This window comes from Chiloscyllium punctatum, chromosome 45 (assembly GCF_047496795.1).
Source record: "Chiloscyllium punctatum isolate Juve2018m chromosome 45, sChiPun1.3, whole genome shotgun sequence".
NCBI lineage: Eukaryota > Metazoa > Chordata > Chondrichthyes > Orectolobiformes > Hemiscylliidae > Chiloscyllium > Chiloscyllium punctatum.
In genome coordinates, this window is record NC_092783.1 from 57,294,524 (window position 1) to 57,308,194 (window position 13,671).

The 13,671-nt window shown below is 45.7% G+C and overlaps 1 protein-coding gene across 1 annotated transcript in view; it reads left to right on the forward strand.

Annotated features, from left to right (window-relative positions):
- LOC140467462 (uncharacterized) overlaps positions 1-13,671 on the forward strand; it is a 70,343-nt gene that overhangs the window by 19,598 nt on the left and 37,074 nt on the right. Inside the window, exons 4-5 of the mRNA XM_072563855.1 lie at positions 3,880-3,998; positions 5,817-5,928. Coding sequence (XP_072419956.1) covers positions 3,880-3,998; positions 5,817-5,928 — 231 coding nt within the window. The remainder of the gene's footprint in view (positions 1-3,879; positions 3,999-5,816; positions 5,929-13,671) is intronic.

The following is a 13,671-nucleotide window of genomic DNA, read 5'->3' on the forward strand; positions in this document are numbered from 1 at the left end:
GAAGGAGGAGATGTGACAGAGAGAAAGAGGGGACGTGAAAGACAGTAGGAGGGGATGTAAACGAGAGAAGAAGTGAATGTGACAGCCAGAAGAAGGAGATGTGAAAGAGAGAAGGAGGGGATGTGAAGGAGAGAAGGAGGGGATGTGAAAGAGAGAATGATGGAATGTGAAAGAGCGAAGGAGGGGATGTGAAAGAGCGAAGGAGGGGATGTGAAAGAGAGAAGGAGGGGATGTGAAAGAGCAAAGGAGGGGATGTGAAAGAGAGAAGGAGGGGATGTGAAAGAGCAAAGGAGGGGATGTGACAGACAGAAGGAGGGGATGTGACAGACAGAACGTGCCCAGGGAAGACAAAATGAGATAAAAAATAAAAGTTAAAGCCTCATATAAAAAACGGAATGAAAACATGTTTGAGATTTCCAGCATACACAATGCTTTAGTTTGGAATGAACATTCTTCTTTTGTTTAAATCCTCCAAAAGGGAATTGCGTTGTTCCCAGAGATAAATGCATTGTATGAAGTGTTCCAGAAAAATCCCACACTCTAACTCCTTGTTTCAAAAATCTATTGAACACATGGACTCAGAAAAGTGACCGATCAGACAGTAAATGGGAAAAAAACACATTTTTCTTCAAAAATAATCTACCCATGAAATATGTGAAAATATTTTACATAGCAGTTCAAATTTGACATGATGTGAAGTGTAATAGAGTTCAATTTTATTCAGTACAACACCTGATTCTGAGGGTTGTTCTGAGCATGAATTTAATCCCCAGGTTAGTATGAGTATGAGAGAGGCTCAGTGTGAGCTAGAGTGCACCTCCATCTACCATGAGGAACTTACCCCTCCCCTGTCCCTGATCTTTTAGCCACACTTTCCATCAAATCCAGCATCCTTCTCACACCCCTATCCCTCACCTTTGTAGCATGTACTGACTTTGGTAGATGTGAAATCCCCCTCTCTCCCTGTCCAACCTTGAGACACGGAAACTCGACTGAGACCTTAAAATCTCTCCAGCGTTAGGGTTGCAGAGTGTTTCCATCCCACTTCCAAATTCAAACCGTGGTGTGTGACACCAAATCCCACCACCCAACTCTACTTCCTTTGTACTTCTTCAATTCTGAAGAACAGCCATTGGACTCAAAACATTAGCTCTGCTTTCTCTCTCCACAGATGCTACTAAACCTGCTGAGTTTCTCCAGCAATTTCTGATTTTCCTTGCTTTATACTTTACTGAGCAATTTCAGAGAGTGGTAGAATTAGAATTTATTGTCGTGTGTACTCAGATACAGGAGTACAGTAAGAAGTGTACAATGTCACCATTCCCGGCACCAGATTAGGTACAAAGTAGAAAAATAAGGCAATAAAGTTAAAAGTTCAACACGACAGTCCCTTTTAAAGTGCTGAGTCATGTTCGATCTCCTCTGTACGCAACAGCACTGCAGATTCCGCAAGACCTCAAGCTCACAGTCCCCTGCATTGAGTTCACTCCCTCGCTTTCCCCCTGCACTCCCTCGCTCACCCCCTCCACTCCCTCGCTCTCCCCCTGCACTCCCTCGCTTTCCCCTCCACTCCCTCGCTTTCCCCCTGCACTCCCTCGCTCACCCCCTCCACTCTCTCGCTCTCCCCCTCCACTCCCTCGCTCTGTCCCTCCACTTTCTCACTCTGTACCTCCACTCCCTCGCTCTGTCCCTCCACTCCCTCGCTCTCCCCCTCCACGCTCTCATTCTGTCCCTCCACTCCCTCGCTCTCCCCTGCACTCCCTCGCTCTATCCCTCCACTCCCTCCCTCTCCCCTGCACTCCCTCGCTCTCCCCTGCACTCCCTCGCTCTCCCCTTCATTCCCTCGCTCTTCCCCTCCACTCCCTCGCTCTTCCCCTCCACTCCCTCGCTCTCCCCTGCACTCCCTCGCTCTCCCCCTCCACTCCCTCGCTCTCCCCTGCACTCCCTCGCTCTGTCCCTCCACTCCCTCGCTCTCCCCTGCACTCCCTCGCTCTCCCCTGCACTCCCTCGCTCTCCCCCTCCACTCCCTCGCTATCCCCTGCACTCCCTCACTCACCCCCTGCACTCCCTCGCTCTGTCCCTCCATTCCCTCGCTATCCCCTGCACTCCCTCACTCACCCCCTGCACTCCCTCGCTCTGTCCCTCCATTCCCTCGCTCTCCCCTTCACTCCCTCGCTCTCCCCCTCCACTCTCTTGCTCTGTCGATTCACTCTCTCGCTCTGTCCCTCCACTCTCTCGCTCTCCCCCTCCACGCTCTCACTCTGTCCCTCCACTCCCTCGCTCTCCCCTTCACTCCCTCGCTCTCCCCCTCCACTCTCTTGCTCTGTCCCTCCACTCCCTCGCTATCCCCTGCACTCCCTCACTCTCCCCCTCCACTCTCTCACTCTGTCGATTCACTCTCTCGCTCTGTCCCTCCACTCTCTCGCTCTCCCTCTCCACTCTCTCGCTCTGTCCCTCCACTCTCTCACTCTCCCTCTCCACTCCCTCACTCTCCCCTGCACTCCCTTGCTCTCCCCCTCCACTCTCTCACTCTCTCACTCTCCCCTTGCACTCTCTCGCTCAGTCACTCCACTCCCTTGTTCTGTCACTTCACTCCCTCGCTCTCCCCCTCCACTCCCTTGCTCTGTCCTTCCACTCCCTCGCTCTCCCCCTGCACTCCCTCACTCTCCCCTGCACTCCCTCGCTCTCCCCCTCCACTCTCTCACTCTCCCCTTGCACTCCCTCGCTCTGTCCCTCCACTCTCTCGCTCTCCCTCTGCACTCCCTCGCTCTCCCCTCCACTCCCTCACTCTCCCTCTGCACTCTCTCGCTTCCCCTCCACTCCCTCACTCTGTCCCTCCACTCCCTCACTCTCCCCTGCACTCTCTCACTCTCCCCTCCACTCTCTCGCTCTCCCCCTCCACTCCCTCACTCTCCCCCTCCACTCTCTCGCTCTGCCCCTCTACTCCCCCGCTCTCCCCTGCACTCCTTTGCTCTGTTCCTCCACTCCCTCACTCTCCCCTGCACTCCCTTGCTCTGTTCCTCTACTCCCTCACTCTCCCCTTGCACTCCCTCGCTCTGTCCCTCCACTCCCTCACTCTCCCCCTCCACTCCCTCACTCTCCCTCTGCACTCTCTCGCTCTGTCCCTTCATTCTCTCGCTCTCCCCCTGCACTCCCTCGCTCTCCCCCTGCACTCTCTCGCTCTCCCCCTGCACTCTCTCACTGTCTCCTGTATTAGGCTCGCTCTCTCCCACACTCTCACCCAGCCCTGCATTGGCCTCACTCTCCCCGGTGATGCATCAAAGTCGACACCCCCTCACCACTGTCGCTGGGAAGAAACTTTGCCTCAGGTGTGCTGGATACCTTGAAACCACTGATCGCTCCCTAGAAGGTAGTTGGGATGCTGAGGTGGGTATGTAAAGCTCAGTAAACATAACAGGTTACCTTGCTGCCCTCATCATTCAAATAACCACAGGATCGTATTTTGAACCCCACACCGATTTCCCACAGGAGATCAATGAAGCACAAAACATACAAATAGGTGCAGGGATTCGCTCCCTGAGGTTCCTCCAACATTTAAGAAAATCCTGATTGAGTTTCCCCAGATCCTTGACTCACCTATTGCCCAAACTCCAGTCATTGTCATCTTGAGCGTGCTCGGAGTCTGAACATCTGCAGCTCAGTTGTAATGATTCAGAGCCGTGGGCATGAACAGGGTGTGAGGGAGAGGTGAGGAGGTAAAGGGGCAATTCTTTTCTGTATTGTGTTCGGTCTGAGTGAGGATTGCCAGTGGGAGGGCCCCAAGGAGGCAGGGTGAGGTGACTGGCCGACAGGGTAGGAAATAAAAGAGGAAGGCAAAGAACAATCCTCTCTTGCTGACTTTTAAATTCTTCTCCTTAGCAAATCTAATTTCCATCAATAAGACGGTGATTGCCATTTCTCAAGTGGGCTCAGTGCAGTGTGTAACGTATTGGTACATCAATGGATTCCCAGCACAGACCAACTACAAAGGAGAACTGGTCAGTAGCAATTCCTTTATTCGTTCATTTCTCTGCCTCCTCTTCTCTCCCTGGGAACCTTGGTGTCAGCTGTAGCTCAGTGGGTAGCTATATCACCTCTTAGGTTCACAGACACACTCATAGAATCCCTACAGTGTGGAAGCGGGTCATTTGGCCCGCTGGGTTCACACCTACCCTCGAAAAGCATCCCACCCAGACCCACCCCCTAACCCTAACCCTAACCCTAACCCATCCACCTAATCTACACATCCCTGGGCACTATGGGTAATTTAGCATGGCCCACCTAACCTACACACCTTTGGACTGTGGGAGGAAACTGGAGAACCCGATGGAAACCCACGCAGAAATGGGAGAATGTGCAAACTCCACACAGAGTCAGTTGCCCAAGGCTGGAATCGAACCCTGGTGTCTGGCACTGTGAGGCAGTAGTGCTAACCACTGAGCCACCCTGCCACCCCACTTGAGCCAGCTGAGCACATGCATCCTTCAGATGGGATGTTACCCTGAGGCCCAGCCTGCCATCTCAGGGAACATACAGAATCCTGTGGCACTCATTGAAGATGGGCAAGGGAGTTCTCATTGGTCTTCTGTTCATAATTAATCCTTCAAACAGCATCACGGAAAGAGATTTCCAGGATTTGGTCAAATGGCTGTTTGTGGGATCTGGTTATGCAAATGGCTGCCACAGCTGTTACATCAGGGCGATCACAACACTCCAACGTTTGTTCATTGTCTGTAAGACGCTCCTCTGAGATTGTGACGGGCGCTTGCATAAAGCCCTTCTTGACTCTTTTCTGAAGTCTTTCACTGCTATTGGAGGCACCATTCAATAGGGGGATGAGATGGGCAACTTAAATAATGATGGAGAGTATGCTTGGCAATGGGAGGATTCAAACGTGTGTCCATCAGGGTCCTTCCAGCTCTCTGGTCTATTCTGAGCAGGAGATGAGAACATTAGAAATAGGAGAAGGTTTAGGCTATTTGGCCCCTTGATCCTGCTCTGCCATTCGGTGAGACCATTGTGATCCTAAGTTGTCCACACTCTAGTTGCCTGCTTTCCTTCCATAGTCCTTGTATCTCAAGACACTGCCTTGAATGTATTCAAAGACTCAGCTTCCACATCTCTTTGATGGGGTCCAGAATTCCACAGCCTGATGATACTCTAGACATGAAATTCTTCTTAGTCTGAAACTGTGCCACCTGGTTCTTGAAGGGGCATTCTTATCTGGTAGGGTCTGGCTGGGATGTCTGAGACCTAATGGAATTAGAGGTCAGGATGCTTAAATATTAATAGATAATCAGGTGTCTAAATATGGGGGACGAGTCTTCAGTGTGTTTGCAATTTGTGGTGTGCAATCTAGAAATAAAACTCCGAGTGAAAAAATGCATGCCTGGACACTGTCTGACCAGCATTTTCATTCCTGATATTTAATAAGGAAAGTCATCCCTCCAAATCTTTGAGATTTCAATTGATCGCCTTTCCTTCTTCTGAACTCCAGTGAGTGTAACTGTTCCTCACAAAAAAAACCTCCATCAGTTTCAATCGATCCATAGAAATTCCAGGGGAAGTCTTCCTCTATTTCTTAAAAAAAATGGACTTGAAATATTAATTTGGTATCTCTCTCCCCAGATGTTACCAGAGCTGTTGAGTTTCTCCAGCACATTCTGTTTTTATTTCCTCCTTGATTTCCTGGTTTGCGCAAACCCTTCTGGATCTTTCTAGAGAGGTCCCAAAGATATGGTTCATTGTGTTGATATTTTGTCAAGTTATAACAAACGGGAGGCCGGACATGTGATCTGTAATCTTTTCTCTCCCAGTGGAGTCTGACTTATCACAGCTGCCATCGACTGAAACCTGCACAGCTTCTGTCTGTTAATATCTACAGCATCCCACCCACCGAGGCTCTGGTGAAGAACGTCCGCTTACCAGGTGAGAGTCTCAAAATTTAATCTGAACAATTTTATCAGCAAATATCTTCAGTCCATGAACTGAGCAATGTCAGGTCATCAACTTTGCTGCCTGAGGTCAACTTGCATGTGACATACAATCACATGTCAATTGATCATATGACATTAGACCACATGATTCCAACGGTATGACGTCTGATTGTGTAGTTTCATTGCACAACATCTTGTCACATGACATTTCGAGTTGTGAAGTGATGCAGCATGGGAAGAGACCATTCAGCCCATCTTGTCTGCAACTAGTAATGTTTTTGAAGAATGCCACACCCCCTGCCTCCAGCAACCCCAAAAGCCTCAGCTCCACGCAGTATTCACATGTCCATGGGCTGATCCACCTTTAGCCAGTCAGTGATACTGACACAGCACTAATCAATCATTTGACATCTGACACATGCTCACACTATCACTGAATCTGAGTGTCATCAAAAAGAGACATTTTATCAAAGTCCATCCATCAAGACAATTCACAAGAAAACCAATAAAGGGGAAAGTCAACATTTACACCAACATTATCACCTTGAATTGGTATTCTTGCAAATTGTCCTGACAAGTCCAAGATGAAAAGCTTCAACAAAATACAGGTGATCTCCGGGCTGAAAAACGGGTTCCGTTCTGCAATCCCTTTGTAACTTAATTGTACATAAGTTGAGTCACAATGCAGGACAATGGAAAACAACTTTTCATATGTCCAGGAACTGTTCATTTATCAGTTTCCAGCAATTCTTCAAATTCTAAACACCAAATGAGAATTTATTGCCTTAAGGTTGGATTGAGTGTAACCTCCAGTTGACCTCACATTGACCTCCAGTTTCACCTGTACAACCCCCACACATACTGCATGCTGTAGGCTCTGCACTTCTTCCTGTCTGGTTGATACTGTGCCTGAGAGATTAATCTCCCATTCTTGGAGGTTCTGCACACTGTGGGATGATTAGAAAGCCTAACATCACCACTAGCTCTCCCAAAAAGATATACTTGGTCACAGCAGGGCAATGATCTCTCAGCAATTGCTCAATTGGTAGCACTGTCAGACTCTCCAGGTTCCAATCCAGGTTTTGAGTGGAAAACCCAAGGCAGCACAGTGTTGAGGGAGCTCTGCACTCTCAGAGGTGCTGTCTTTTAGACGAGAGGTGAAACCGAGGCCAAGTCTGGGCCTCCTTGCCATTTGGAACTCCTTACAACAGAGAGCTGTGGGGCAGAGTACTTGCAGATATTTAAGGCTGAGATAGATAGATTCTTAATCAGTCGGTGAATCAAGGGTTATGGGGAAAGGGCAGGAAAGTGAATGTGAGGAGTGTTAAATCAGTCATGATTTAAGGCAGGCTCAATGGCCTACTCCTGTTCCTATTTCATATGGTCTTACAATCTTCTGGTCTATCTGCCTGCTCACATATATGTAAAGGAATCTATGGCATTGTTTCGAAGAAAAGAAGTGAATCTCTCTCCAGTATCCTGGCCAATATATAAGCCTCAATCGACAAGACAAATACTGCATATATGTTATCATCTCTTTGCTGTTTGTCAGAGTGCTGTACGCATTTGACTGCTGCCTCTCCTGCAATACAACATTTCAAAAGAAGTTCTTTGGCACTAAAGTACTTTGAGGTGCCCAGAGGTTGAGAAAAGCACTATATAAACGTGGTCCTTTCACCCTTTTTTACTTAAACATTTCTGGCTGAACCTCCCTGTCTGCAGTTAGTTTGGAAAGGACAATATTCATATACCTGCTTGCATTAGGCTGCATTGTTATTCCAAAATTAAACAATTAGAAGAATATGATTGATTGCACTTTAATATAAACACACTGTATTCTTAAAATATCTTTTGGCTTCTCTTGTTTAGACTGCATGCTATTTAAATTCCTGTGGGTTAATTTTATTCTGTTAAAATGTGACACTATATACATTTATGTTGTTGTTTTTCTGTACTAATGTGTTTCTGGTCTGTATCTGGAAATGTTGCATGCTATATTTATTCAGGAAAGAATGGAAATGTTGGGTTCAGTCCTAAATTAAGTAGACATTTTAATTGCTACTATCATCAGCATGCATGGTTTCGAGCAGTCACTGAGTAAACACTTCAACTTAGCAATTACTGGTAAGACAGGTATCACAAGTATTGAAATATTTCTGATCTTATCACAACCTTTCTCATTCCTTCAACAAAATTAAATCATTTTATATATAGCATACCAAGATATAAGATCCCCTCAGAGCCCAGTTACTCTTACGTAGGTCGTGGGTGTTCCTGGCTGGGTCAGTATTTATTGCCTAACCCTATTGCCCTTGAGAAGGTGGTGGTGAGCTGCTTTCTTGACCCGTTGCAGTCCATGTGATAATGACAAACCCATAATGCCCTTAGGGAAGGAACTCCAGGATTTTGACCCAGTGACAGTGAAGGAACGTCAATATATTTCCAAGTCAGGACAGTGAGTAGTTTAGAGGGGAACGTGTAGGTGGTGGTGTTCCCATGTATCTGCTGTCCTTGTCGTTCTAGATGGGAGAAGTGACAGGTTGAGAGGGTGCTGTTTAAGGAGGCTTGGTGAGCTGGAGCTCATCATCTTGAAGAGGGTACACCTTGTGAGTGGGTGGCGGAGGGAGTGAAATACCACAGTCGAAATACCAGCCCATGGATACGGGCCGAGGGCAAGCACAGGTCAGAGTAACAGGGAAAATGCATCTTAATAGACACCAAGTTCCCATGCACGCCAATCTACATTGACTCCTGCGTAGCAAGTCCCTTGACCCTCATTTTAGAACCCTTCCAAGGCATCACTCCCAATCACAGCTGTGTCACCTATAACTATCCAAGATCTCTGTGTTCTACCATCTCAGGTATCTTGTGCATTGCCTACTCCTTGGCCTTACTATTAATGGCTGTGTGGGCCTTTAGCTCTGGAAATCCCTCTCCTAAATGTTACCGCCTCTCTATTTGCTCTCCTCCTGTAAGGCAGACTCTAAAACTTCTTTCTATTGATCAATCTTTGCGTCACGTGTCCTAATAACTATTTCTTTGATTTGCGGTCATCTACCTACAATTACTGACATTTGAGCGAAGCATTAAATTGGAGGCCCATTTGATGGTCTCACTGCCCAAACCCCTATCTGTGTTGACATAATGCTTTAAGAGGTATTCCAAACTACCTCATGGGTGCATCAAGCAAAAATTGAAATCAAGTCACATCAGGGAGTATTAGAACTGGTGTCCAAATGTAGATGAGAAAGATAGGTTTTAATTAAGAAAGAAAGGGGGGATGATGAGTTTATTTTCTGAGGAATGAGCATTGGTCATTTCCAGAGCTGAGCTCCGAGTCCGCTGTAAATATGACCAGTAAATGGTGAAGCAATGAAAACTGAAGGTAGCAAATCAGCCAAGGGAAGTGGGCAGAGGACAGGAAAGTGGAATTGAAATAGAAGATCATCTACAATCTGAGAGAATTTCAGAGCAGATTCAAGCAACCATTTCATGTTTTATTCACCCATGGTATTAGAGAATCACTGCTAAGGCTGGCATTTACAAAAGAACATAAGAGCTACATAGCCCTTCGAACCTGCTCCGCCATTCAATAAATTCAGGGCTGATCTTATGGACTCAGCTCCACTTACCTACTCTCTCACAGTAACCCTTAATTATTTTATTGTTCAAAAAATGTCTCTTAGTTTCTAAAATGTTTACTGAAGTCATATCAACTGCTTCACTAGGCAGGGAATTCCATAGATTCACAACCCTCTGGGTGAAGAAGTTCCTTCTCAATTCAGTCCTAAATCTGTTCCCCCTAATTTGGAGGCTGTTCCCTCTTGTCCTAGTTTCACCTGCCAGTGGAAACATCCTCTCTACTTCTATCTTATCTATTCCCTTCATCATTTTATATGTTTCTATAAGATCCCCCCTCACTCTTCTAAATTCCAATGAATATAATCCTAATCTACTCAGTCTCTCCTCAAAAGCCAACCCCCTCAACTCCAGAATCAACCTCGTGAACCTCCTCTCTACCCCCTCCAGTTCCAGTACATCCTTTCTCAAGTAAGGAGACCAAAACTGCCCACAGTACTCCAGGTGTGGCCTCACCAGCACCCTATACAGCTGCCACATAACCTCCCTGCTTTTACACTCAATCCCTTTAGCAATGAAGGACAAAATTCCATCTGTCTTCTGAATTATTTGTTGTACCTGCAGACCAACCCTCTGTGATTCATGCACAAGGATACCCAGGTCCCTCTGCATAGCAGCCTGCTGCAACTTTTTACCATTCAAGTAATAATCTTATTTACTAATACTCCGACCAAAATGAATGACTTTATATTTATTAACGTTGTATTCCATCTGCCAGACCTTTGCTCACTCACTTTAAGTATCTATGTTCTGCAAAGTTTCACAGTCCTCTGCACACTTTGCTCTGCCACTCATCTTAGTATCATCTGCAAACTTCCACACAGTACCCGTTGTCCCAAACTCCAAATTATCTGTGTAAATTGTGAATAATTGCAGTCCCTACACTGATCCCTGAGGCACACCACTAGTTACTGATTGCCAACCAGAATAGCATTCATTTATCCCCACTCTTAGCTTCCTGTTAGACAACCAATCCTCTATCCATGCTAATACTTTACCCCTAACACCATGCATCCTTATCTTATTCAGCAGCCTCTTTGTGGCACCTTGTCGAAGGCCTTTTGGAAATCTAGGTACACCATATCCTCTGGGTCCCAGTTGCCAACCTTGCTCATAATGTCTTCATAGAATTTGAAAAGATTAGTTAAGCATGACCTGCCCTTCATGAACCCATGCTGTGTCTGCCCAACGGAACAATTCCTATCTAGATTCCTTGCTATTTTGTCCTTGATAATAGACTCAAGTATCATCCCCACAGCAGAGGTTATGCTAGTTGGTTGATAATTCCCCATCTTTTGTCTACCTCCCTTTTTAAACAGTGGCATCACATTTGCTGTTTTCTAATCTACTGGAACTGCCCCAGATTCCAGTGAAATTTGGAAAATCACCATGAGTGCACTTGCTATTTCTCCTGCTATCCTGTTTAATACCCAGGGATGTATTCCATCAGAGCCAGGAGACTTGTCTATCCTTAGCTCCATTAGCTTGCCCAACACTACCTCTTCTGTAATAATGGTTGTTTCCAGGTCCTCACCTACCTTCAGCTCTTTGTCAATTACTGGCATGTTGTTAGTGTCCTCCATTGGGAAGACCAATACAAAATACCTGTTCAATGCCTCAGCCATCCCATTACTAGTTGCCCCTGCTGAGTGGTTTGCTAGGCCATTTCAGAATAACTACACTACTGTGGGTGCGCACTCACAAAAAGATCAGTTTGGATAAGCAGAGCAGATTTCCTTCTCTGAGGAGTACAACTGAATGATATGTTTTTATAACAATCAGGTAGTTTTATTATCACTGTTACTAGGGCTAGCTTTTCAATTCTAAATTGAGTTATTGGGGTGGCTATATTTTCAAAATTCAAAACCAGAACACGTTGAAAAGCTATGGGAAGGTGAAGGCTAGGGCCAGGGACAGAGAAACAGCTAAGAGAGCGCCAGATCTGTTATTTACAGAGAATAGCGTCCATCCTCTTTGTATGATGAAAATTACAGGAAGATATAACACTTTAGGCAGGAAAATGGAGGTTGGATCCAGTTGTGTTTCTTGATTTGATTTGATTTGATTTATTATTGTCACATGTACCTCAGTACAGTGAGCGGCACAGGCAGATATAACATACAAAGACGTAGAGATCATAAGCGGTTTAGATAGAGTGAGGCATACAAGGTTACTGCTGCAGAGAAGGTGCACGAAGAGCAAGGTCAATGTTAGATTTGAAGTTAAAGAGGTCCATTCACCAGTCTAATAACAGCTGGGAAGAAGCTGTTCTTCTTGAACCTGTTGATAAATGTGTTTAGGCGTCTGTACCTTCTGCCAGACACATGAAGTTAGAAGAGGTTATCACCAGGGTGGGCGGGGTCTTTAGCGATGTTGGCTGCCTTCCTGCAGCAACAAGAAGTTTTGATGGAGTCCATGGATGGAAGATTGGTTTGCATGATAGTCTGGGCTCTGTTCTCAACTTTTTGTAGTTCTCCCAAATATGTTGCTTTTGGGGTCTTGGTTTACAAATGTATGTATATGTTTGTTACACGCCCTGGTTGAAATCTGCGACAAGTCCTGGTGGAAATTTCAATTCTGCAGCCTAAATTGTCAACTACTGGCATGTTATTAGTGTCCTCCATTGGGAAGATCAATACAAAATACTTGTTCAGTGCCCCGGCCATCCCATTTATTACCATCGTTAAATAAATGCATGTAGTAAGCTCAGTTGGCTGGACAGCTGGTTTGTGATACACGGGTATGCCAACAGCATGGATTTAATTCTTCCACTGGCTGAAGTAACCATGAAGGGCTCTCCTTCTCAACCTCTCTCCCCACCTGAGGTGTGGTGACCCTCTGATTAAACCACCTCCAGTCACCTTTCTCTCATGAGAGAGTGAGACGATGATGCCTTTACGTTGTATAAAATCAAGGTGCACAGTAAAGCTGACGAAATGGGGCATGGAGTCGGAGTACAGTTATTGTCAGCTTTAAGAAGTATCCAAAGTCAGACCAATGGAAATAAACATAAAGGACTGCATTGGTGAATTTGAAATATCAATATGTTTTGCAAGAGAAAGCAAAGAGGGAATGAAATCAAAAATTGCTTGGGAGTCTTGGCAGGTCTGACAACATCCGTGGAGTGAAAGCAGAGATAATGTTTCAGGAACAGAGACCCTTCCTCCGTTTCTGATTTCCAGCATCTGTAGTTCTTTGGTTCTTTTCTGTCAAATAGGGAGTTGTTTTGCAGTGGCATTGATGATTAGGTGAGAAAGTGATTTTTATAGTGTTGCCAACTCCAGCTGGCCAGATTCCAGAAGGTGTTATCACATGACCTTCTCCCTTCAACTGCCCATCCCCCAGCCTCCTGCTAATGCTCCTTTCCACCACCGCTCCCCCCCCCCCCCCACCCCTTCCCAAGCATGTCAATCACCACCAAAGCCCATCCTCCCATGGATGGCCTTGTGTTGACAAATTGGATAAGGTGCCAGAAGGAGAAACAGAAAGCTTCTTCAGGGCTGTGTGAGTGAGAGGTCCTGCACCATTTAATCAGTAAGAAACCCTCCCTGACACAGATTATAGTTTATTATTTTCTGAGTTCCTGCAGGGCTTGGAACACTTTACTCAATTTCACAGCAATAAACTGGTTTGTCCTGGAGCAAATTAAAACAAGTTTGACTGATTGTTATGCCACAACAAACAAAGCAGAAACATATTATTTCAGTGGAAGAACCTGCATTTATATAGTATCTTAGCACATCCTACAAGCGCTTCAAAGCCAAAGAAATATTTATGTTGCAATTTAACCACAATTCAAAACCAACATCAGCAAACATGATAAGTCATGTTTTAGTGATATTGCCAGAAGATAAATGTTATTCAGAGTACGAGGGAGACCTGTCTGACACTCCATTAATATAATAAGTAGTCCATTGCACACAAATTAGCAGGAAGTGAGAGTGGTAAGGATGATATAAAAAGGATTCAGGGTGATTTACACAAGTTGTATGACTAGGCAAGGACATGGCAGATGAAGTATAACATGGATAAAAGTTAAAATCTCACATCACCAGATTATAGTCCAACAGGTTTATTTGAAAGTACTAGCTTTCGG